The sequence below is a fragment of the Bemisia tabaci genome, chromosome 9 (genome assembly GCF_918797505.1).
Source record: "Bemisia tabaci chromosome 9, PGI_BMITA_v3".
In the NCBI taxonomy this organism is placed as follows: domain Eukaryota; kingdom Metazoa; phylum Arthropoda; class Insecta; order Hemiptera; family Aleyrodidae; genus Bemisia; species Bemisia tabaci.
In genome coordinates, this window is record NC_092801.1 from 41,660,805 (window position 1) to 41,687,508 (window position 26,704).

The window sequence follows — 26,704 nt, forward strand, 5'->3', positions numbered from 1 at the left end:
TGCGATGTTTTCTCTCCGAAAAAACCACGCCTTTATTACGTTGAATTTCTTTGTTAAAATTGGTGAGTGCTTTAGTCTCCTGACAACAGAATTGCGATCTCAAAATTGGAGAAAAATGACGAGTAGCTGAAAAAATGGAACCAATTGATGCGGTATATCGCATGTCGTTCAGACACAAAATATGGCGTCCATCGAATCACCTTAAGTGAACCCTCTCAATGACCGCCATAATACTCCCACCTTTCAGGCTCGATAACTACCTTCATATCCGGCAGTACTCGCACCCCCAGGACCATGACCTTCCACACAGCGTGTCTGTGCCACAAGGCCTTGGCGCTCTCTCCGGCCCAGCTGAGCTCACCCTTCACCGACTGGTTGAACCGCATCTCCAGCGCAACCCCGGATTTCAGCTCCACGTTGACCGCCGCCACGCTCGGCCGCGGGCCCCTCTCGTTGTCCCCCACGTCTGTCCACCTCCGGAAGTACGCTTCGGCGTAGCGTTGCGCCGACTTGAGCGTCAGCACCGCCGCGTTCAGCGCCGCCTCCGTCGACCCCGGGAACTTGGAGTACGCGAAGAAGAGCTCCTCGAGGGCGCTCTTGAACCTCCCCGTGTCGAGGCGGCTCTGCACGTGGCGGAACTCCTCCCTGACCCGCCTCAACACGCACTCATCAATCCTGTACTTAACCTGGTAGAAACTCAAAAGCTTATCGGTCACCTCCGCCTCGATCTCCTTATTCGCTATCCGCAAATGCGCCGCCTTTTGCTCGACGTCGAACTCGCTGTCGAGCGTCAAATACCCGCCACGAAGAGGTATCGTAAGTAGAGGTCGCGTTTTGCATTTTCACTAGGGGCTGTGAGGGCGCCGTGAATTATACGGAGCTCCTCCGAGGAGAAAACCTGATCCTCGAGAACAACTTTCGGGCTCTCCCCACTCAGGAGTCTCAAAAACACCGCCTCCATCTCACTCGACTTGAAGAGGTTCCCCAGGATGTCCACACTCTGTGTCTGAACCCAGTAGTTGGTGACGTTCTTGTTTTTTATGAACTGCGCGATGGAGTAAGGGTTGTAGACTTCGAACTCCACCCTGTTAACGTGGGCGCTTAACCCGTAGCCCTTGTACCACTCCTTCGCCTCTTGCACCAGGTTTCCGGTCAGATTGTGGGCTGCGAAAGCGCGTCCACCTCTGTTTCCTGGAGCCCGAAGTCGTCGAGGAAGTGGTTGAGGTGCATGTCGGTCTTCACCACGCTGCTGATCCCGTCGAAGTTGCATAGCTTCGCCACTCGCATCACCCCGAGAGCAGCGCTTTGTGGAAATGCCAGCGCAATTTGAACGTCTTTTGGAGGAGATCCCGGAGATAGTCCATCTTGGCGTCCGCTTCCGCGAGGTCTTGCGTTTGGCCGATGTCTATCGGGTGATCGTAGGCGTCGATCAGTATCCACACCGTCCCGAATTTACGGTTGAGTATCTCCACGAGCATGTACAAACTGGTTTTCAACGTTTCCCGGTCTACGGTCCGGTTTCGGATTTGCTCGAAAATGTGCAGTGAGTACCGCGCGTTGTAACTTGAGACGGAATCGGGGCCAACTGCGTCCCGGGAGAGGACTGGCTGCATGTAGCGGTGATGGTCGAAAGCGCGGGCAATTGCCTCTGTCAGTGAAGGGAGCATTGACTCGACGGTGTCGCCCTGCACGTCATGGAATGAGACGTGGATAACGGGATGCCGTTTGTAATGGGCGGTGATTAAAGTTCGATGGCGGGATATTTTGAGGTTAGGATCGACGAATATATTGGGCATAGCTTGATGGCGAGATATTTTGAGGTTAGGATCGGTGAGCATATCGGGCGACCAATAGACGCGTTCTCCGTTTTCGTCGACGTTCAGTTCGAGAAAGGCTCGGAGCATGTCGACGGCTACGGTTTTACCCCACTTGGGAGGGAGAGTGAGCAGGACGATTTTAGTGTCCATTAAGACGAAGTCTCTGATGAAGGAGGACTTGTCGACGTAAAATTTGGTGGCGTGAAGGTCGAGAAACGTGTTTTCCTCCTCGATATCTTGACCTTTTGCTTTTTCGCAGTCATTACCTGGTAGATTCAGCAAAAGCAGACACCCGACGAGTAGCGACAGCCACGAGGCCATTTCCTTGTGTGCCTGTCGCGCACTGTTGATCGATTGAGATTTCAGACGGACTGAAACATCTAAATGATTTTCAATACGCGCTCTAGAAATAGCGGAGTTCGTGGGAGAGCGAAAGATAAGTTTGGGTCCTGGGATGAACTTTTTTCGAAGAATAACACTTGGATTGTCGAATAAACAAGAAGAACACTTTATTCACATCGCCGGATTGCGATGGATGGAAAATCTGCACTTGGTAAAAATATGTTAAAGTGACTTGCGAGAGCTTAAGAATTGACAGATGATCATATCGGGTGGTAAACGTGATGTAAAGTACGTTGCCGAGTTATCGGGATACGCAGGGCCAGACAGGAGCAACTTTTAGGCTGCACTGCATCCGCCATCCGTTGCACCGATAAAAAAGATTAAATAAATGAGATGGTGTGTCTGATTGTATGCAAGCATTGGCTTAAGGCCTTAAAATGCTTGTCATGAGAAACTAAGAGAGAGACAGAAGACATGAGGGAGAAGAGGATAGACGAAAAACTGTCTCGGGGTGAATTTGGAGGAAAGGCTGCGTAATACGCGACAGTGCCGTAAGCTCAGTCGGTGTCCAACATCGATTCGGAAATTTTATTTTAAGAAATAAGTTTCCAATTTAAGAATTTTTTTTTTTTTGAAAAAATACTGGAAACTCAGCTCATTAAGCACTCTCAGACGAAGCAATACAAACTGTGTGTGCAAATTCTCCATTGGTCTTAGAGAGGAAATACAACCCACTCTTACACAAACATCATTTCGAGGATGTTACAGTTGCGGCGTGAGGGCTGGCGAAAGGGGCGGGGGTTAAACTAACATAGCCAACCGACGCGTCACAACGCGTTAGACGGACGGTAATAGCGTGAAATCCGTCTCGTATGAGCACCGAAGCCTCAAACAGCTTCTTCCGCGGCGGTCGGCGAGCTGAAAGGCTCCCTTAAGCCGCGCGAAAATGGACCTTCAACCCCTCCGGACGCCCTTTTCACGGATCAAGCGGAATTCCTCGCCCCTAAGACGTAACCGCGTACCTCAATTTCCTCGTGAACCCTGTTTCACACTTAAAGCCATGCTTCCTGGGGATCATGCCTAAATCGAGATACGCCTTTACGCCAGAGGAGCGACGAATTGGCGGCGGAGATCCGAAAGAAAACAGATTTCCGCGCTAGCGGACAAAAGCACTCAACTGCCGAACCTCGAAGCGCACGCAACTACACGGGGAAAGGGGCTCGTGCTGGGTTTTGAGTTATGCGGTTTTTAAAATGGTTCTCGCTTTGGCCGCGCTATTTTTCGGGCGGGCGGGGGAGGGGGGAGGCGGAAATACGGCGCTGCATCTGAATTGCAAATCGGAATTTAAAATATATAAAGATTTCACCCCCGCGCGCGGGTTGCCCGTCCGGGCGGGGGGTAGCGCGGGATGGAGGGGGTTGGTGTGAAAAGCAAACATTTTACGAGTCGCGGAGCAAATATTTTCGTTCGTCTTCAGCGATCCGCCCGAGTGTGGCGGGGGCGACCCTCCCCCGGAAGACGGATGGGCGAAATTTCGCGCTCCGGAGGGAGATTCCGTTTCCGGATTTTTTTTTCCGGGCTAATCCGTTTCCTCGATATTGCCGAATTCGAGGGGGCTGGTTGGTGTGCGGAGAAAATTCTGAATCGACCGTCGAAAAAATTGGACGCCTTTTAGTACGAAATAAAATATTTGGGCATGTTACTGGTCGTTACGCATATCCTCACCTTCTGGTCAAAGTATCACAAGCGCCATGCGACGTTTAAAAATTTTCGCCGTTATTTTATTTTTTTTTACAGACAAATTGTAGGTTGAATTTGTTTGAAAATTTCCCTACATTTGATCGGCAGCGCTAAGAAAATTCATTGCTCTCGGACAGTTTTGTTGAATAATTTCTTTGAAAGAAAAATAAAAATAAAATGGTCACGGAAATTTTTAAACGTCACATGGGGCTTGTGATACTTCAGCCGGGAGGTAACGATATAATTATTTTCAACATGTACGCGAGCAATTCTACGAAAAGTGTCCGATTTTAGTCGTGAACGTTTTATTTGTAAAATATGTGATAAATAAACTTATATTTCACCTAAAAAGACGGAAAATAAGTATTTTTGAATGAAATCTGACTGCTAAAATTACGCAAGTCGATAGCTCATCATAAGCGTTAAGCTTCATTTTTGTATTTCACTGCTGAAAATGTCACGACCATCACTGTCGTGATGGGTAAGTTGCAGTGTTCACGGCCTCATAACTTTTTTTTTGGTGTAATACATTGCTCCAATTTTTGTGCTAATTTCATCAAAAATACTTGTAGTTGAATGAACAATGATTTTAAAAAAATGCATTTTCCACCCAAGCTAATTACATTCTCAAAATCTGGTACAAAGTAAAGACAAAACGTTAAAAACCAATGTGGAGTGGGTTGCACTGCGTAAAGGTCAGTGCCAAAAAAAATATTCCGACAAATCTCGAGGCTAGCTAAAAATCTCATTCCAAGAGTGCATTCGACTCGGAGTTGCAAATAGGTACATATTTCCTAACCTGACTCGAGTTATTCATTTTTTTCACACGAGAATTAGTAGGCAGTTTTGAAAATGTGAGGCAAAAGATGTGACTTACTTGAAGTAAAGGTAGCAGACAACGGTGTGTAGGAGCATGTTGACTAGATGGTATCCCATCGGTTCCAGTTGATGGATCGCGTAGTTCCATCGAAATGTGAGCACGCACAGAGGACGATAAGATTTGTGACTCTGCTCCTGGAACAATAAGAACACAAAACGTTTAACTGGTGAAATATCAAGAAGCTTGTAAATGTTGAGCCCCCATCGAGAAAATTAGCTTACAGAATGCCTAGTTGAGCCTATGATGTGAAGACCCACAACACTTCACCGATAAAAACACTCCTTCATCAATTTTTTCTCCAAAGCATGAATTTGGTTCTTCTCGGCTTGATTCGTTACAAATGATTCATTAGGACAACTTTTACAATAAGGAACTAAAATTTCTGGCCAATCCGCGAAAACACTCATGTGCATGGGGAAACCTATGGTACATACGTTATTTCTAAACTGTGCCAGATATCTTAGTTTCTAATTACAAAGTGTAGTTGAATTTGCGTAGTTAAAAACAAAGAACGTCTTCATGATAAACTATGAAAACTGAGCTACTAATAACTGTCGTGCTGAAGAAAAACGCCGTATGAGCCTTCAGATGTTGCCATACTTTCTTCAATAAAAAACGGATTTATCAAGAAAATTTTGAACTTTTTTCTTCAAATTTTTCAGACAATTTAATTTCCAATTTAACCTAAAATATCTGAAGATTCCAAAGAAAAATATGTATACATTTCCTCACAAATTAAAGTTCTATCCAGGGGAATTTAGCAATATCTCAAATGTCATACGGCGGTTTTCCTTAGCAAGGCAGTATAATACTGAGGCTAAAACGCGCTTAAGAATGAGACTCAGATCTACTGCAGCCATTTGGGAGCTTGTGACTTCATCTAGACTACATTAAGCAAGAACGCCATCCACATCTCATCCGCATTTTTTCAAAACGACGTACCCGATCATAAGACCTCCTCAGCATATACGCGGTCGCGAAGGAACATCCGCTTTAATGTCGTCCAATATCACCGAAAGCCGTACCATCCACATTCCGGGTCGAACCGGAAGGCCCGCCATCCTCGACGAAAACCGCCGACCTACCCGAAATTCTCATGGCGCTTACGCGGTTTCTGACGAACCCCACAAAAGGACACGCGGAAACGACGACGGCGGCGGAAGGGCCTTAATTTCGGGGATTCGCCCGGATCCCGATAATGTTGCCCCTTCATTCACTCCGAACGCATCCCGCCGCTCGGAGGATATGCAACCCGCAGCGCAGCGAAGGCGCGGGATCGCTTAATTGCAGAGCGCGGGAACTATAAAGTTATTTTGTTAACCTGTAGGTGTAATTAGTCGGGTAATTGCCCGGGATTAGAGGCCCGGGCGACCCGGGTTAGAGGTCGCGCCGCGGAGGGTATGCAACACTCCGCGCACGAAAGTGACACCGCGCTGTTCAAACGTAACGATCGCGGCGCCCGCGGCTCATCCCCCTCCCCCCGGGTCGCCGCTCGCTCTTGATCCCGCTTTAATCGTTTGCACTCACCCCGCCTTTTGTCTACCTCCGTCGTCGTCTCAAGTTCATCTTCAAGTTCCTCCCTCACCCCCGCCCCCTCATCCATTCGAGCGTCTTTAGGATAATTTATCTTTGTTGCGGAGTCGACTCGTATGTTATAGGCTCTGGAAGTTGGGCAGTAGGCTCAGGGACGGATGAGATTTGTGGGGGTGATATCGTCGCTCCTCTATAGGTATCTCTATCTACGGATGAGCTCAAGAAATTCAAGGATGTGTACGTAAAATAGGGCTCACATAGAAATTGAAATAGGATCGTACATTAGAGGAGCAACCAGCGACCATACGTATCTGCCGCGTTACCGAAGGAAACAGTAAGTGCAAAAATTAAGTTTAAAGAAAATAGACCTTAAAACGCGAGTAGAAAAGTTTATCGGATGAATTGTCTCCGTCCCTTGTAAAATTATCAGTAATCACTTGTAAAAATCCTAAAACCATGATTTCGAACGAAGGGTTATCCACTAGTGATTCATTATGTCAGTCCACGATTTCAGTTTTGAGCCACAATCATTTTGAATAAAGGAAGAATGAATCTTCGTTGATTTTTTTGTGATGGAATTTTCTCGCAAAAAGGGGGGAAAAAAGAAAGAGAAGAAATGGATTTGCATCGTTCTTGCTTTGGACAACATAGTGGGTGTCTAAAACCTAGGAAAACCGAAAATTACTGAGATTTATCGGGGAACGAAAAATATCCGGGAAAACCTGAGATTTTGTAAGGGAATGAAAGTTAAAAGTTGAGACTTCCCTGTTTCCCCAATCATTTCTAAATTTTCTGTTCTGCGTTGTCTCGAGTAACTGAACGACATCAAGCGTTTCTTCTCGTGTTCTTTTTTTCAGCCTGGTGAATCTAGTTTTTCCCAAGAAAGGCAAGAAAAATAAAAAATAAGAATAAACACAGGATTTTTATCAGGGCTTTTCACTCTTGAGAGCAGTGGATTCCTCTTGAAATTCATAGAATTTAAAACTCTCCGATTACGTTTTAATTTCTTCAAGGAAAACTAGTCATCCACTCCCTTTCAATTTTTTGTGTTTTTTTTTAGAATAATGGGTAGAAATTCGCCGAAAATATAAAAACTCAGTTAGTTAGTCCGCATTCAAAAAACTAAAACACGAGCGGAGACTTACACCATCGCAATCTGACGATCAATTGAATTATAATACCTAACTTTAAGATTTAGTAATTTAGATGGTAGACAATCTAAATCTCTGTGCCACAAATCGTAAAATTATTTAGCAATTTCTGAAAATTCAATTTTTTCTATTACTTAGGGGTCATTTTTGTGCTTTTCCTTGATTTGCTCCAGTCTTTGGGGGTTTCCGCACTAAAGCCACCTTACTAAATTGATGCCATTTATCAAACAACAAGGCCAAACTTTTTTTTGCGATATTCAAAGGATGGAATGGAATAAGGGTGAAAAATGACTTTAATCACACTCGTCAGCATGTCAAGGTTGTCAGTAATTTCCCCGAGCTGTCATAAATATTTATTAATTCAGAATATCATCGAAATGAGAGTAGATATGATAACTTCGAGCCCCCATTCGGAAGTCACCGACTTAAAACGCGACTCGAAATTAAAACCTTCCTCGTGAATGAAAAACAAATTTCAGTTCTTCGGCTCCTCCTATCGGAAAAAACCACCGTCAACGTTGTCAGAATGTGCTGGGGAAAAGTCATCGACGAATGAAAAAATGTCGAGATTCGGCACGATCTTTCGAGACTGTATTCGTGACGTTCCTGTTCGTGGACTACGATTTTTAATTAATAGTATCATCCCCGCTGGCGAGTTGACGCGCCGCTTTTGTATCAAGATTTAATCATTTTTCATTTGACATTCGGGTGCGAGCCTGCAAAGGGAACTTCCGACTGGTGAAAAAAACTCGCGGTTCGCCTGGACTTCCTGATGCAGTTGGGTGGTTTTTAGTTACCAACGCCTGACACTCCTGCAACCTGTCACACAGCTCTGTGTGGCTGGAGGAGAGGCCAAAACGTGAACGGTAGGCGCTTCAAAAATGGAATTTCGCTTGTAGCTAAACAGCTTTTTTAAGTGGGAAGCAATAGGTCTGTTGTCTGTATCAGTTCTTGAGGGTGCGGATTTTTTGAAGAAAAAAAAAATCAATCCGTCAAAATATTGATTAAAGCTGAATCCATTTAAAAGTACAATCGATATTTCCGAATACAGACTCGAAAAAATCGACGACTTTTTGCCTCTACCAGAGATACCATTTTGACACAATATTTTCGCTCGTTTCTACACGCGTAAGGAAGCGTATTTAGCTCCGACTGCAACGTTGCAGACCTCAAATAATGTCTTATCTTTAATCATTCTTGTTACGAAAGGCAAATACAGTTTTTCTGAACAATTTCCGCGGACTTTCTTCAGTCCCCGGAAATTTTGACGCAATATTTTCGCTCGTTTCATACCTCATTTTAAAAAAATGAATTTAATAAACCCAATCCGAGATTCTGAATCGTTACAATTCAGGGATACACTTTCACTCAAATTGTGGTAAAAACGGGACAGAGAGTCAAGGATAATGACGTGCAGTCCTCCCTTCGCGGCGATTTTAGCGGCGCGCCAGCCAGGGAGATCGCACGGGACGGGACCCGAGTAATTGCTGGAGTGTGGCGCGCCTTCAATCCGGCTGGCAGCAACATGCTTACACCCGTGGTCGAATAGTCGTATCACTGCGCCTGCCGTGAATGACTTCAAATATCCTTTCCTACACGCGTAAGGAAGCGTATTTAGCTCCGACTGCAACGTTGCAGACCTCAAATAATGTCTTATTTTTAATCATTCTTGTTACGAAAGGCAAATACAGTTTTTCTAAACAATTTCCGCGCATTTTCTTCAGTCGCCGTTTCATTTTTCTGATAAATGAAATTCCATTTTCCATTGAATTTTCGACGATTTTCCAGCGGTGAGAAAATCATCAAAAAACAGAAGAGAAAAATGTCGGTAGGATAGGCTTGAGCATACGAGAACAGCTTTGGCTGTTAAAGAAAAAAATGAAAAGATTGCAAAATTTCATTGATTTGAAGAAAAAACCGATTCGGCCGATAAAGCGAGGTGAAAAATCAATTCGACTTAATAGATTTTTAGTCGGATTGATTAAAAATCCACATCCGTACTGGTCCTACTCTGTGTGTTATTGATCAGCCGACTGACTTTTTAGTTTCAATTTTTTCCCCATAACTTATAGCCTTCCGTCGTTCATCGTGCTTTTCGGAGGACTGCATTACCATTTGAAGTGTGTAAATTCAAAAGCGCCGTTTTGAAACTGAAAATTATTTTTAAACTGAATTTTTTTTAAAAAACGTTGACTCTTCTTGTGCGGCCTTCGAGGCGACTTTCGCTTCTATTCGTTTTGAAACTGTCTTACTAATTTAACGGGAGTACAGTGGCTTGATAATTACAATTCTTTTTGTAAAAATACGATCGAAATTGAAAGAAAATTCTAGATTTTCTTACCTCGTTACTTGTGGCCCTACGTTGTTCATCGTGTTTTCAAAAGGACATGATTACTGATAATTTTACCTTGGTATTTCCCCGTAGTGACGATAGCTATTTCGATCTTTTTACGATCATGATCAGGTCATCGTCAGGTCATTAGGTCGATCGCGGCGGGTGCACCCTACAAATGTTTTATAATAAGTTTTTGAATATTATTGTTTTACCATGTAATGTTCGTTTTACGGATGTCGCACATCCAAGTTTTAGTGCAGTGACCTGATGATGATCGTAAGAAGATCGAAATAGCTATCGTCTAAGTCTAAAGAATCAACGTGATCAGGGAAAACCAAGGTAAAATTATCAATTACGATGCATCTCGATAAAAACAACTTCAACTTCAAATTGACTTGATTACTATTTTAAGGGTGGAAATTCAAAGCTGCACGTTTAAAATTTGTTTTAAAAAAAATTGATTTCGGCTGTTATTTGTAAACATGCAGTTTTTTAAGAGGCATCAGCCAATAGTTTTATACAAAAAAAAACCTTAAAAATTAATGGCTGACAAATATTTAAAAAACTGCATTGTTGAAAAAGTTCGTGTACCTACGGAGTGTTTTGCAAGTGCAAGTGACCCAGTTAAAAGAGACGATCGATTGCTAAAAATCCACTCCCCTTTTACGCAACGGTTGATTGAGTAAGGAAGTGGGCCAAGTTAGTCCCCCTCTGAAAGAGACAAGGGATCGTCGACCGTACCATCTGCAGTCTCCTTGAAACTCATTTGCATTTGCGAGAGGGAAAAGGCTTGCTCTTGAGGACGCCTTTTTCACCTTGTTCAATGCCGCTCTTTAAATGAGGTTCCAGCTTAACTGAGAGTGTGATAGTTTTGTTCATTAGACCAACGTCCTTTAGTTTAAATTCGTTCATTAAAAGAGAGAAAGACAGAAAAAAAGGGTTTGGTTCTAACTTACGGGCGTTGAAGAGATTTCACCGCACGAAATTGTTGAATTTGTGTTACTTATGTCACGTTAGTTTTTTTAATAAAAATCACATTACCTACACATTCACAGCTTTTTCATAAGACATTTGAGCATGAACGGTGGAATTTTACCTAGGAACGAGTTACATTAATCATTTAAAAATATCATCAAGTGATGCATGAGGTTCATTTTTTACAAGGTGGCTCAGACCTACCGTGCGGTATTCTTAATACCGTAATTAGCGCTTAATCTTTCATGATTTATGGAATCTGCCGGAAAGATCGCGAACTTCTCGCGACATTTAGAGAAATTCGCATTAAGTATGTCCCACTTTTTTACAAAACCGCTAGATGAATGATTAATTCAGGTATATGCTCGCATCTGAAAATGCTGTAATCGAGCGAGCAACTATTTGAACTCCGGAGTAGGTATGTGGTATCACGCGAAATTGAAGGAAAATCTTAGCATACCACCAGACCACCTATCTAAAATTACCAACGCTAATAATGAATTAGTAATTTATACACAAAACGATTTGAGCAAAACATTTTGAACGAGAACTGGAATTTGACGTAAAAACGTTATTAAGTTCAACATCAACAGCTTCTCGAAGAAATAATAAATTATGTGAAAAAAAAGCGTAACATGATTGCATAAAGTGCTACATACCAAAAAATAACGTAAGTAATTGTAACGAAAAAATAATGAAAAAATAAAGTATCTTCCCGCCGCAAAAAATGGTGGAAATCCACACAAAGCAAAGCGGGGATGCTAACATTATAACATATTACTATGTTACTGTGTAACTTCGAAGAAATAACCGGAAAAAGTGTTTTGAAAGCATTGAACAAACATTTAGGATTGACATTCCCGGAATTTTCCGGATTCCCCATCAAATGTCATGAAAATTTCCTGACTTTTGAGAAAATACGGGATGCAAAATAAAAATGTAGTATCCGGTTAATCAGAAGAAATTACGCGATTTTCATCTCAATATCGAGGAGAATACGCGATATTTCCAGCCACTTCGTTAAATCATGGGAAATTGAGCGAATTTATCCTCAGTATCATGGGAAATACGCGATAGTTTCAGGGATTTAGTAAAAAGGTTAGTAATTACGCGACGATCACCTCAATATCGCGGTAAAGACAGGAAGGCTGGAGTTTTGTAAAATGATACAAAAATTACGCGTTATTTACCTCAAGATCACGGCATATCCGCGAATTTTCCAGCGGTTGTGTAAGAACATAAAAGATCACCCAATTTTCACCTCATGATTGCGGACGCGATTTATTTTTTTAAAAAAAAAATGCGAGCATAATATTGATAAATGACAGTAGTTTGAAGCAGGTGAAAAACTACGATTTTCCTTCAATTGCGCGTGATACCACATACCTACTCCGGAGTTCGAATAGTTGCTCCCTTAGTTTCGGCTTTTGAGAAAGTGAGAAATTACACGAATTTCATCTCCGTGTTTTGAGAAATACGCGACTACCAGCAAATCCGTTAAAGAATGAGAGTCTCGGTATTTTAAGAAGTGGTCGATTTTTTCAAGAATTCGATAAAAAAATGAAAAATTATGGCAAATTTAACTCATTAAGTCTGCAAATTTCCAATTATTCAAACTGATGTGTAAGATCATAAAAAAAGTTCGTGTGATTCGCCCAAATATGGTGGCATAAACGCTAATTTGTGTGAGAACAATAGAGATCATGCAATTTGTTAACTCAATACCGTGGAAAATACGCGATTTTCTAAAAGATGTTTATTAATCAGCATTAACGATTGTAATTTTAGATAGGCGGAATGCTAAGAGTTTCCTTCAATTTGGCAAGATACCACATACCTACTCCGAAATTCGAATAGTTGCTCGCTCGAGTACAGCATTAGAAGATGCAAGCAACATACCTGAATTCATCATCCGTGCAGCAGTTTTATAAAAAAAAGTGAGACCCCTGATAAAAATTGGCAGTAGAATCTGCGTTCCAAAATACCAGAGCCCTACGGCCGGCTGTAAGATTTCCAATAGCTTCTATAGCCGGCTACACAATTTCCTATAGCCTTTTATAGCCGATGGCGACTAAGCAACTCACAGCCAGGCGATAAAGTGTATGCTGAACATCACTAATTACGGATGCTAGGACTTAGTGAGTTTTTGGACCACTGCTTTCTTTGTGGGCCGTAGTATCTTGATTTATTTTGCGAGGAAAGCTCCGTACTTTTGATGGATGCCTGCCATTCCTAATATATTTGAGCGCCTTTAGTTTCGTATGATACTGTGCAATACCTCTGGTGTGAAATAGTTGCTTCGAGCGCCGTGGCACGCTGCGGTGCGGCAGGCGGGCAGCCAGCGCGAAACGCGCATTGGCGCCTACAAACCTAACAGGGATACTTCACGCGTTGCGCAATGCTTGAAGTATCCCTGTTAGGTTTGTAGGCGCCAGTGCGTTGCCGCTCCGCTTGGTGTTAGGCTCTAATATATAATCTGGCGGAGTTAGCGTTATTCAACTCATGATTTTGAAATGTTTGCACATTCTGTATGGATTATTCTCGTTTTAATTAATGAAAAAAAAAGATTTATTAAAGGAAAATATAACGTGTGTTTTGTAAATATTAAGGTGGTTCCGTATCAAACTTAATGATTTCCAAAGCACACAAATTTCTACACAATTTCTTATAGCCTTTTATGATCGATGGCGAAAAAGCAACAGCCAGGCGATAAAGTGTAAAGCCCGGCTATAGGAACCCGGCCCGGCTGCATAATTTTTTATCGCTCCGTATAGCCCGGCCGTATGATTTTCTCCGCATTCTACAGCCAGCTATATGATTTTCTGTAGCCTTCTTTAGCCGGCTATAAGAATTCCTATGGTATTTTGAAACGCAGCTCTTATCGCCATTTTTGAACAGGGACATTAGGCAAATTTCTTCTAAATTCCGCAAAAAGTACGCGATATTTCCAGCATATTCCTTAAATCATAAAAATAAAGCGCTAATCATCTCAGTATAATTGAAATCGCGACATTTTTGCACCCATTTTCTTTTGAAATATTACAAATGAACAATTACACGGTAGTCACCTCAATATTGCGGAAAACAAAGCATTTTAAAGCGCTTTTGTAACATCATAGAAAAAATTGTGCGTACTTCACCTCATTGGCCAGCATGTAGGTATGTAAAATTTCTACAGGTTGTGTAAAAACATAAAAGATCACGCAGTTTTCACTTTAATTTCGCGGAAAATATATGCGATTTTTAAACGATGCAATCATCTTCTTCATAAACGTTAGTGATTTACAACTGGCGAAAAGAAATCATCCAAATTATATCTGAATACCGCGAAATTTCCTGCGGATTCATTTAATCATGAGAAATTACTTGGTTTGAATAAGGATCGCGGGAAATGCCCGATTTTTTTCGCAATTTAGTGAAAAGGCGAGTAATTACAAGACAATCGCTCCATACAACGCGAAAAATAAAGAGGTTTTCTGGCAATTTTGTAAAATAATTGAAGTCTACGCATTATTTTCCTTGAGATCAAGGCGTATCAGCGACTTTCCAGTGTTTACGTAAGAACGTAAAAGACCACCCAATTTTCACCTCAATGTCGCGGAAAATATGCGATATTTTACAAGTTGAGAGGATCAGATATCCATAAACGACAAGGGGCAAGTTGAAGTGAGAAGTTAAAATTTTCCTTCAATTTTGCGTGATACCACATACCTACTCCGGAGTTTGAATAGTTGCTCGCTCGCTTACAGCGTGCGAGGAACCTACCTGAAATCATCATTCATGCAGTGATTTTGCGAAAAAGTGAGGAATAACGCGATTTTCATATTGCAACTCAGTATTGCAGAGAATGCGCAAGTGTTTCATCAATTTTATAAAAAAAGAGAAATTACGCGATAAGCATCTCAATATCGCGGCAATTTTTCGAGCAGTTTTTTACAATGATTAAAAATGTACGCGTATGGACCCAGCGTCCAGTGTCCATACCGTATGGACCCAGCGTCTATACCGTATGAATGGTAAGTTCATACACATGCTTTTCCATACAGGACATGTTTACGGCACATCTCTGCTCTATTCGTGAAAGCCAGACCGTATGTGCGAGCAGTTCATACCTTGGATTTTCCTATCAGTATAGACTCTCACTACGTAATCATTTTTTTTTGTGCAGGGATCAAGACAACTGCTACTCGTTTCCCGCACTTCGGAACGTAACTTCATTCCAAGATTGCAAAATTCACTCAAACAATTACTACTACTACTACTACTACTACTACTACTACTACTAATAAGTCACTCTTACAGCGCTTCTGTGCGCTCTGCGACACCCAACCGCCACTGACAGCGATCTTGCTAGATCAAACAATTAAATTTTGCTAAAAAAGAAAAAGTACCTCTGCAATTTTTGTCAAGAGTTTTTCTGAATTTCCTTGATAGCAGAAGAATAGCCTGTAACAGTTTCAGTTAGAAATTCCCACGATTCTCCTGATAAAAATGAAATTTGCGAGGAATGATTTGGCAACATTGAAATTAAGTTACGTTCTTTCGTGACGGAAACGACGCTCTGTGCTGAACAAAAATTCTCGGCGTTTTTACCAAGGTCCGTTGGTACCTTTACTATCTGACTTTTTTTACCAATTATTGGTAATTTTACCAAGACAGACTGGTAAGCTTACCTAAAAACTGGTATTTTTACAGTTTTTTTCAGGTAAGAATACCACTTTTATTGGTAATCAATTCCTGGTAACTTTGCCATTTTATCTCGGTAATTCTACCACAGTCGATAAAAAATATAGGCATTTTTACCAAGGTCCAGTAAAATTACCAAGAAAGTTCAATAATTTTACCGAGATTATTGGTAAAATTACCAATTCCATAAATGGTAATTTTACCAGGAAAAAACTGGGATCAAATAGAACCCTGAATTCTTGGTAATTTTACCCTTTTCTCAGTAAATACACCGAGATTTTTGTTTCAGTGTGTGCTCTAGACACCGTGAATCAAAGTGGCATCCATGGTGATTCCGCTCTGCCCTGCTTTTTCTCTCCGATACTTGGTATTCCAGGGAGTCCTCGTAAGAGTTGAAACGAGCACAACCTCATTTAACTCGTCGAGAATCCACCTTAATCTGCAACGCCGCGCGCTCTGGCGGGAGCGGGGTGCAACTCCCAGACAAGCGAAAACCGAGGGACTACAAATTAAAACAAAGTTTCGCCTAACTTAAACGAAAGACTGAGCGTGCTTTCCTCGCCAGTTAAAAACGCATTAAATTCCGAGGCTGCAGTAACCATCGCGCCCCCCTCTCATTTCGGGGGGGGGGGGGGGGGGGGCGCTCGTAACCTGAAGTCATGCTACGGTTGTCGATATTCAGAGCCGTCTCAAAATGGGGCATTTGAGAAGGTTTGAATCATGGTGTCTCGGATCTGGACAGGGTGTCCAGTTTTTCTTTTCTTTCGAAAAATCCTGATGAAATCCTGCTTGTTGACTGCTAAATCCTGATTCCATAATTTTTCCAAATCCTGATTTCATAATTTTTCCAAATTCTGATCTCATACTTTTTCCAAATCCTGATTTTTTTGCGAAGGCGAATGTTTCACAAAAATAGCTCGATAAAAGAATCCGATCGGACGGCCGACTTTTCTCAAATCCTGATTTTAAGTGCGACCGATTTTTCCTCAAATCCTGATGAAATCGGAATTAAATCCTGATTGACCTGAAATCCTGATAGAATCGGGAAAATCCTGATGCAAGACACCCTGCTGGACAAAACGAGACGTACATACTGGAATCCTGCAGGGAATGAAAAAGGTTGACTCGATTTTGAAGAATTAGACGAAAGATTGAAAAGTTTATTTTTCTTTTCAGAACTTAGGAGAAAAATTGGCGACTTTTTGCTAAACGGAACCGCGGGTATGTAAGTGCAAATAAGAAACTAAGTAAATGATTCGCGTAATTTATGGTTCGTTTTACCATGGTACATTTCGATGAAATATCTACCGGTTGCAGACGGTGACGACCTCGTCATTTTCGGGATTTTCTACTCAAAGAGTATCAATCCTTAAGCCCTGAGTTGAAAACTGAACCCAATTGAAAAGGTACTATCGACATATCGACAATGTCACTTTGCTACATCGTTTTCTCGGTTTGCGACATTTCAGACTTAGACTTCCTGTCATACTTTATTTTTGAAATGAAAAACTTTTCAACGGCAGTTCTTAAAGACTGCCGTTCTCTGTGCGTAGAAAATTCTGCGAAAACTTCAGGGAATGATGTCGATTTGTTCTCTAAAAAAAAAATGAAATATGTGTGGAGATTTTCAAACATCGCAAACAAGATACGTGGTTGCGGAGTTACACCGACGATATGTATAACTGAGATTCAACGAGCACTTGTAACTAATTTTTCCCGGAAATATCCATACGATCAAAGCGGAACTTAGCATGGTTCTTCACTTCAATGTGGTCTACATCATGTTTCATTTTCGGTGAAAATCGGTTCGTCCCTGCTTCGTTCAGAAATGTCAACGTCATTGGAGGATAATTTTTCAAACTCATCCAAACATGGCCGCCAACACTTCTATAGACTCATCTGGCTCAAGTCTTCGAAGTATTTTCTGAGCACCTACCCTATAAAACCACCTTCTCTCTTGAAAATTCCAAGTCCAAGAGGGGGATGATTTTTCGAATTCGCCTAGTCTTAGCCGCTGATACGTCAAAAAACTCATCTTAAGCTGGCCTTCAAAATAATTAGGTGTTAGCGCTGAATTTCACTCCTCGATTTTTAACATTATACACCCATCATCAACATTGACAATGCTCTTTAAGAGCATGGATGACATAGAGACAGAGGGATCTGCAGAAAAATGGGCAGAAATCTCCGGTTTCAATTTAGGAATTTTTCCCGCCGAAGAATCAGTGAAATATCGTAGTCTCGCGAACGAAGGAACGTAACTTCACTTCAAGGTTGCCAAATTGACCCTAACAATAAATTGATTAATTTTACAGATGTCCAGAATTTGTCAGATTTTTGCCCAAGTTACGTGAGTGAGTGAATTCGCCAGTTACGTTATTCTTTCTTCCAATGTACTTGAAACACACTGTAAACCTTTTTTCTTGAGATTTGTTTTGACTTGAAGCATCGTTTCTTGTCGATAAAATTTGGAATTTTTGAGTTAAATCAGTGCGATTTAGTTTAACGTCAGTTTTTTTTGCGTTACAGAAACGTTGTTTTGCTAGCGCTGTTTTCACTTAAACTTACGATTCCAAAACGACGCTTCTTTAACTAAAAAAACTAATGTTGAGATGAATGCGCACGGATTTAAATTAAAAAATAAATTTAAAAAAAAAAAAAAAACCCAAATTTTGTCGACAAGAAACGACGCTTTAAGTCAAAATAAAGTCTCAAGAGATTTTTTTCAGTGTATCAGCCATAGAGACGCAGGGCTTACTTAGTGATGCGACAGGGCTAAATTTTGCTAGAAAAATGGTGGATATTTTTCTACAAATTTTTCTGAAAGGCTTTCGTAACGAAAATTTTCCATTCTTTCCTGTACAAAAATTACGCTGTTTTAGATACTTTTCACTGAAAATACCTTTGAAATGGTGGATGAAACAGATATTTTGTACATTACATTGGAAAATTTTCAAATTTTAACTCTACTTGGACACATTTTGAGGCGTCCGCAAAGCAAATTTTCTATTCATTTCTGCACAAAAATTACACTGTTTTACTAATGTGTTTTTATCTTAAATTACTTTCGATTTGATGGATTCAAAATAGTTTCTGTTTATGTTTCCCTCTGACCAGAATTTAAAGAGAGGGAGGTAGATGATACCATTTTCAATACTAAAGCGGGGACAGGCTCTCTAAAAATAAACATTTTATCGGAGGAAATTTGGCAACTCTTGGATGTTCATAGGTTTTCCCTTAGGACACGGTTGAGGTGATTTCTTTGGCAGTTATAAAATCAATTAACTTTAAGGAGCATTCCGGCTAATCAAAGTGAAAAACTCTCGGTAGCCGACATGATTCTTAAAAGTAATATCAAACTGATTCCCCCTTCAGCATTCTTTTTTGCCTTCTTTGAGCAAAACAATTGCTGTTGCTTTAAACATTATAAGATTGGGAATATCAATTCTTCCAAAAAAAGAATATGCAATGCAATTTTGTGTGCTTGAACCAGAATAATTTTCATGATTCTTCTGTCATATCTAGTTCAGCGTAAATAATTACTCATAAGAAGTTTACTGTGTGTTGCGGTGCATATCGGCGGTGAAACTATCAGAGCAGGTATCTCGTTTGCGGAATTTAAAAATCTCTGCTCCTGTTTTATTTTCTTGAAGGTGAACAAATCAATAAAATTTCTTGAAATTTATACAGTTTTTTTCGCACAGGGCAGTTTCCAAGAATTAACCTTGAGTAGTTTTCCATTTAAAGAATAAAGTATGACAGGAAATCTACAGCGTCGAAAACTGATGTACATGGTCTGGTACTTTCACCGTTGATATTAAATATTAATAATCGTGAGAGAAATTGAATCGTCAGATTTCTTTGTTACAGTTTCCATTTTTTCCCTTTTCTCCCCCCTCTCCCAAAAAAAAGAACCTAGAATGCTTGCTTAGCACTACTACAGGATCCCAAAATTTCCTGTATTTATGGGCATATTTCCAGGCTATTAAATTTTATGTATTTGACAGCTTTCTTGGCTGCTTTGATCTTCACAAATGTGCTGATTACCGAGTTACTCATTTGCACAAGTTTAAAGTTGATTAAAATGCTTATAATCCTGTCCATATATTTTCCTTGACATGCCGAGCAATTTTTATTAGATAAAATTAAAAAAAATGTTTAATACAACTTGAACCCTGCCGATACTTGAACCTACAATAATATAATAGAAAGCTTGACGCCGCTTACCTTGTGCATTGGTGTGCCCCAAAAATCATTGACGAACAGATTCTGAATTGGAGTGTGAGGTCGCAAGTCGCGGTTTTCTTTGATTGCACTGATGTCATCGAACACAAACCCGCACTGACAACTATTGTAGTACACAATTAAACTCGTGGCGCAAACAACGAAGGATAACACTCCGTTGGGACTCATGGTTAAATCTGTTCGCACAAGTCAATAATTCAGAAAAAAATATCTATACATCAAGTAGTATTAATTGCTTTGATTGTCCAAACTGGAGACTTAAAACACACTAGATGACCGGGCATCACTGAAAAAAAGAGAAAGAGGAAATATTCTTAGTTGCAGGCCTTAAGATTGAAAGTTGGGTATGGGATAAATATCACAGCAGAAATTATTCAGAGGAAAGCTTAATATGCTTTTATGTTGGAGATTAGAATCCTCTCTGAGATCCTGGTGTCAGTTAATCATGGTAAGTAATCTTCGCTGAGTTATCTTGTGACCTCGTGCGACTAAACGCTACAATTAACGGTCCTCATTAAAAACTGAACAAATTAAATAGTGGCAACAGAAATGAGGAGATAGTAAAGAAACCTACAGAGAGCAAACCCACATTTACTCGACACTGTCTGAGTAAATACACTGAAAGAAAAATACACAAATGCGGCAAGTGCTCTTAGTCAAGAGAAAGGAGTATCGTCCACTCGAAAACTCAAGGTACATAATTAAAATTCTGCTAAGTATGAGGAAGCAACAATGGACAGAGGAAAGCAATATTTGAAACAGAAAGAAAGAATTTTCTACAGATAGATCTTCGGCAGAGGGAGGTAATGCACGTAAAAAATTTACTGTCATACAATCAATGAGTGTATATCACTATCAATAAACTCTATCAGAATTGGTGGCCACAAGAAGAGCGTGTACTTTAAGTAAATGATTAGATCAAATGGTACACATTAAAGGTTCCTGCATTGATTTCAGGTAACAATTTGAGACAAACCATGCTCCTCAAGTAATTGTAATTAACTTGACAGAATGATACTTAGGAGACAGCTCATACTGAAAATAAGAAATGCTTATTAGACCCTCACTTTCGGTGCTTCGATTGGCTCCAGCAAAATATTTGGTTTAAGCGATAGAAGAATTTTCGTAGAGTTCAAATACATGGCAATATAAAATAGGCTTGAAAGATTGAAAAGTACGCGGTTGCTAACATAGATTGATTGATAAGATCTGAAACCTATTCTATGCAATTAAACCACAGAGCGGGACCTATGCGCTCAATGCAGAGGAGCGATAGCCGAGACACGCACAGTCGGGAATAGCAGCCGAGTGAAAATGGAGCCATGACAATGACCTCAGAGTTAAAGAGAGTGAAGTAATAGAAGTACAAAAACTTGGGAAGAAGAAACAGTGCAGAATCAATCACTGCTAGCAGAGAAACAACAAAATTAAAGCCTGCAGAATACTGAAAGCAGCGAATTCATGGCTTGAAAACAAATAGGTTATGTGCGGCAGTCTGCAATGTATTGATCAAAATTCCGACGTTCTCATGCTGTGGCCCTTTCCCCGACGGATTAAACTCTAATCCTCACAGAGAAATATTTATTTTTATCAAAGTTCAGAGCAAAAAGGACTTGATAACACGGAGAAACGACACTATGAAATAGATTTGTTTACAATTGTGATTGGGCATTCATAAGAACCGTACCAACTTGCAGATAAAATCAATTCACCTCCTCGTCTGTTGAGGATGGTCTAAGTACTTTAAAAATAATGATTTCACATCGGGAGAGGATATCCGCACAGTTAAACTTCAAAACGCGACAGAAATCAATCGCAAGAACGCTGCAGTGCAAAAACACCGATCAAAACGCACAATTTTATCCGTCACATCGTTCGAATTTAGAACAACTTTAAGACGTAGAGTTTCACTGATTAAGTCGACGAAAGGATAAACTCACGGAGATTCGAATAAACTCGATTCTGAGTTTGTTTTACGCGAATTTCGTCCGATAAAGTAACGATGAAATCACGGGTCACGAACCGACAACAAAACAAAACCGCCATGGAGTAGCATACTCCACACCCGACCGATTCACAGCTCGAACTCTCGCCCGCGTCGATTTTGCTTGGCGGTGTCAGCTTAGTTGCAGGTCTTTCCCGCTGGGAGCGCTAGTGCTCTCCTGGCGCATGACCTTTCCCTCTGTCTCCTGTACCCACCCGACGCCCTGCTATATCAATCCAAGTTCGCAGGGGTTCAACGGCTTTGAGCTTTAAGTGAGAAATCAGTTTAACTCCAAGCCACGTATTTCTCATGCGAAATATGTAATGAAATATAAGGAATTATAGGAACGAATTAAAAAAAAAAATTATATGGTTGGTTTTTATTTTATGTATGGTATTTTTTTTAGTATGTGTTGCATACTCAGCTGCTGAAAAACTGTGTTTCTTATTTTTCAAAGCTTTGTGAAATCTCATGTTAAATAATATAGAAATTTTAATCTTTTATTTCATTTATGCAACCCCAGGGAACATCCAAGACGAGCCAAATTTCCTCGAATAAAACATGGATTTTTGAGGAAAGTTATACATGTTTTCCCTTAATATTTTCAGATATCTTAAATTAAATCGCAAACAAATTTGTTGAAAAATTCGTAGAAAATTTTTCACAATTTCCTCAGTAAATTCGTTAATTATCGAAGGAAATGCGGCAACGTCTAAAGACTCATACGGCGTTCCTCTTTGGCATTTAGCATGGCAGTATACTAAGAAATGAGAATCTGTGCTTAACTCAGTTTCACTAAAATGTGGACAGGTCCCCTTTCTGCATTTAGGAATTCGTGTAGATTGGACTTTTGCAGCTCTAATGAGCCGTTTGTCATTCCACCTTTACGACTTTTGCCACAGCCCCGTTTTTTGCGAAATTATCAACTGACGCTGACGAACTAACTCGGTGGAATGTTCTGAGGTTTCTGGACCCAGCACACGGTCCCTGGGTCCCACCGGCACGGCACAGTGGGTCGAGTCAATAGGAGAAGTCGGACAAAATTTGGAAACTTTAACAGCTTATAACTCCGTTTATACACAATTTTGAGGTTCTAAAAGTTTTTCCTTTGGTTTCCTCGTGAAATTTTCTTCCAGAACCACCTCTAAAAATTTAAAATGAGACGAAATAAACATCGAAATTTGAGATTCTGGTCAAAAATGTCTTGCGCGATCTCTCTAATTAACTCGATCCACTGTGTGGCGGGGCGGGGGCAAAAATGACAGACTCAAAGTGCGAAATTGTCAGATATTAATCAAAGGATCATTCCAATTAACAAAGGCGCGGGGCATTGTGTCGCGCCGGCCGTTGTAGGGGCCGTTTCTACACGCTCCGTCGTCCTGAAAAAGCTGCAGAGCTTTCAACTTTACTCATTTAGTGGAGCATCCAGGAGCCGGCGAGCTTTAAGGCGCCGTTGTCAGATTTGTAGGTAAAGTCATAAATCTGTCGTGATAGCTGAGAGCCGTACTGTCGTGCTCACAGTTAAAAAAAAATGGACTTGTGTATTATTGTGTAGTTGTTTTTAGAAATTTCAGTGTACTTCTTCTGAAAATCTTGGAGTAAAAATACTCTAGGTGGAGAAAAAGTGCACAATCTCGATGAATAAACACAAATAACAAAAAAATGCTTACAAAAATTACTCAAGGGCTCTTCTGACTGAGTGAAATCGTAGAACTTTGTGTTTTCAAAATAAAAACACAACACTTGCAACATATTCTGAGCTCTTAAGAAAAGATGCACAATAATATCACGACTCGGTGTTTCTTTTCATTAACGAGAGAGAATGTTTTTACGGTCCTAAGAAAATATTCTTACGTCGGTGTTGTTTTGCACACTCGTAGACTAAAACATCATGGTGCAAAGAGAAATAAAACACAGGCAATCTCGAGAAAAAAACTCAAAACGGTTGGGCACCAGAAACTCTGTGTGTTAAAATAAATTAACCAATTGGGAGAAAAAATACTCTACTAGTATGATTAAGTTCTGAAATGATGTAAAGAAACACACTACAAATATATGAAAGTGCACGAGTTTGTGCACAAATTAACAGCTCTGTGTGTTAATGCTCATTGTTCGTGTGTAAAAACACAGTGGTTGTGTATATATTTTGGTTCACGCATGCGCAGTAAGTCCCCGTCTCGCAACGCAGATACCCATGATCCTCAGTTAGAGCGTGCGCGATCCGCGAGACCCATGTCCAAGTGAATTGTGCAACCCAGGTCGAGTGTTCTTCCGTTGTATATTTTTAACGTATTAAGCATTCCATTGCGTGATATACTTATTGTGTTTGAACGATAGCATCGTTACGAAAAGGCTCCGCTGCCTTATACTTAGTGATTTATAGTGATTACGAATGGAAAGACGAATGAACAACTAGCATACACTGTTAAAAATCTTTCGGGAAACCCGGAGTGAAATGCGGAGTGACCTGAGATCGCAGTGAAAATCACTCCGTCGAGGAGTTCGGAACTCTCCATGAAAGTGAATTGCCGCGATAGCGAGACAATGTCGCTGCAGCGAATCAGTTGTTAACTCCCCACTTTTACCTGGAGTGATTTTCACCCCGAGCAGAGAGTGCGCCATTGCGCGCACTACTGCACAAACGCGACCCATGAGAATAAGAGGCGTGATTTCAGCCTTATCAACCATCCGACCCTCGAGGCTCAGTGGCAGAGCACTGGACTATCACCAACGCGGCTCGGGTCCAAATCCACACGGGAGCGCTCGGAATTTTACGCTACAAATCGTCGCAGGATCTAAGGTAAATGGTTAATGTTGTCATTAGTAAGGTAATCCGAATTTCAATTGTGATAAACTTGTAGAAACCCGTAACTAATGTTCATGGCAAGAACTTCCATGTCTATTTGACAGCGTGCGCTGAGTATGTCGTAGAAAGTAGTTCAGTCATTAATTGACAGATAGCGCTATCGGCGTGATTTCGTGAAATTTTGAAACCCTGCGCGGTAGCGTCGCGTGAATTCTTGTAGCAGCATATTGCCCCTTCCTCGAGCCTCCCCTCACCTCTCCTGAAATCACTCCTTTGTGTGGTGATTAGCACCCTGTGGTCGGGGTGCATTACACGCCGAGTTCAGGAGTGTTGTTCCCTCCGCGCCGTCGGTCACTCGTTCGTATTTTCACTCGATTTTTCCATGGGCAAAATAGAGGCGAAGTAAGAGTGATTCTCACCCCGGAATCTTCTAAAATTTCTAACAGTGTAGCCACATGGCAACACTGTCGAGTTTGGAGAAGCGTACATCCGGACGGAACCTAGAAATTTTTCGGACACGTTTTATCTGTGTACAGATGTATAATTCTCTTCCTAATGATTTTAAGGATCTACCTCGTGAAGGTAACTTAGTAGCAATTTTCTATCAATTGAAAACGTTCTGTTTAGTAGGAAATGCATAAGATTCAAAAGAGTTCTTATAGGTGATTGTTCTTCTTAATCTTTTAACACAGCCTGCTTTTTGACATGCATCATAGCCGTCATTTGGCGGCATCTATGTATGCACTGTTGAATAAATAAATCTCAAGATTATGGTGAATATTTATTTAATTGCTTCCTGAACACTTGAACATTCGATAGATATAGAACGCCTTTACTATTGTAGTGCTATCTTCTATCCAAAGATTTGTTTCTATAGTCTAACTTGTTTGATTTTTTTATGAGTATGATACGAATTTGTGATGTTTGAAATTCTTTGATAACTGTTGGAGGGACACTAACTTCTTCCATTGTGCTCAGTGGAATTTGCACAACGATGTGAAAAAAAAACTAAAGTTTAAGTTTATATGGGAACTGGGTCAAATATTTACACAAGCCTTGCATATTTCTGAAAAAAAAACTCGCTTGAATTTACACAAATGATCAGCGTTTATACTCAAATTTTGTATTTTTTTTCTCTTGAGTTTAGGAATAAATCGACAACTTCCGAGTTTATTCAAACTCAATGACTATTTCTAAAAACACAATACTAGGAATAAACTTCGGTGTTTTTGTGTGTTTATTCACAGGGTTGGGTTTTTTTTTCTGGAACACGAGTAAAAATTGTGGAAAAAATTGTTTAAAAAACATTTACAATGATGTGTATGAATATCAAAGTATGGACTATTTTAACACAAATCTGTTCAAGTATATACTCGGGGATGTGTGCGAGTTTTTACGCTGACACAAGGCTTGTGAAATCATTTGACCCAGTTCCCGTATAAACTTAAGCTTGTGTATTTTTTTTTTAACTGTGAAGGAAGAACACCGTATGAACATTCGAGAGTTGCCAAATTTCCGTCCGTCGAATGTTTAGTTTTGAGGAAAGTTATGCACATTTTTCCTTGGAATTTTCAGGATCTTTAGGTGAAATTGTAAACAACATTATCTAAAAATTGGAAGAAAAATATTTATGAGTTTACCAGGAAATTCGTGTTTTATTAATCGAAATTTGGCAATGCTTGAAGGTTCATATGGCGTTCATCCTTAGCACAGCTACTCAAGTCTCAAATGTTCGAAATTGAATTTCCTTCACAATTCGTCTAATCACTTTTAGATGAAAACACGAATTAGCTAAAACAGCAAATTCCGTCTTATAAGTATGAAAACAAGACATCGTCGCTTCCCGCAGGAAGGAACGTAACTTCAAGGATGCAACACTGACTCAAACAATTCAATTTTTTTCAACAGGAAAAATCAGTGAATAATTCATTTAGAAATGCCCAAGATTCTCCTCGTAAAAATGTATGTTTTCATTATAAAATAATGTATGACAGGGAGTCTGCAACGTTGCAAACTGAGATACGTGGCCTCGTAGTTTCACCGTCTATTTGGGTTCATTACTGCGCAGATCGATGTTAATGTCAACCTGCTATAACTATGAGAGCAGATGAACAAATTTTCACTTTGTGTGCGTCGTTTTTCCATCTTTTTAATCCATGAAATCGAAGAAAAAAAAAAAAAAAAACATTTACCATCCAATTTCCATTGTT

General features: G+C 40.5%; 2 protein-coding genes across 6 annotated transcripts in view; one reads left to right on the forward strand and one right to left on the reverse strand.

Moving 5' to 3' along the window:
* Positions 1–21,813, reverse strand: part of LOC109044178 (protein O-mannosyl-transferase Tmtc3) — a 55,772-nt gene extending 33,959 nt beyond the window's left edge. Inside the window, exons 1-3 of one of the 4 annotated variants that reach the window (XM_072304016.1) lie at positions 21,417–21,813; positions 19,687–19,990; positions 4,777–4,913 (exon numbers count right to left, since the gene is read on the reverse strand). In XM_072304016.1, coding sequence (XP_072160117.1) covers positions 4,777–4,913; positions 19,687–19,872 — 323 coding nt within the window. In that variant the 5' untranslated portion in view covers positions 19,873–19,990; positions 21,417–21,813. Of the gene's footprint in view, positions 1–4,776; positions 4,914–19,686; positions 19,991–21,360 lie in introns of all 4 variants that reach the window. The other 3 variants (XM_072304014.1, XM_072304015.1, XM_072304013.1) reach the window with 3 other exon arrangements.
* The window catches only part of LOC109036857 (uncharacterized), a 343,232-nt gene that overhangs the window by 128,948 nt on the left and 187,580 nt on the right, over positions 1–26,704 (forward strand). The window lies entirely within an intron of this gene.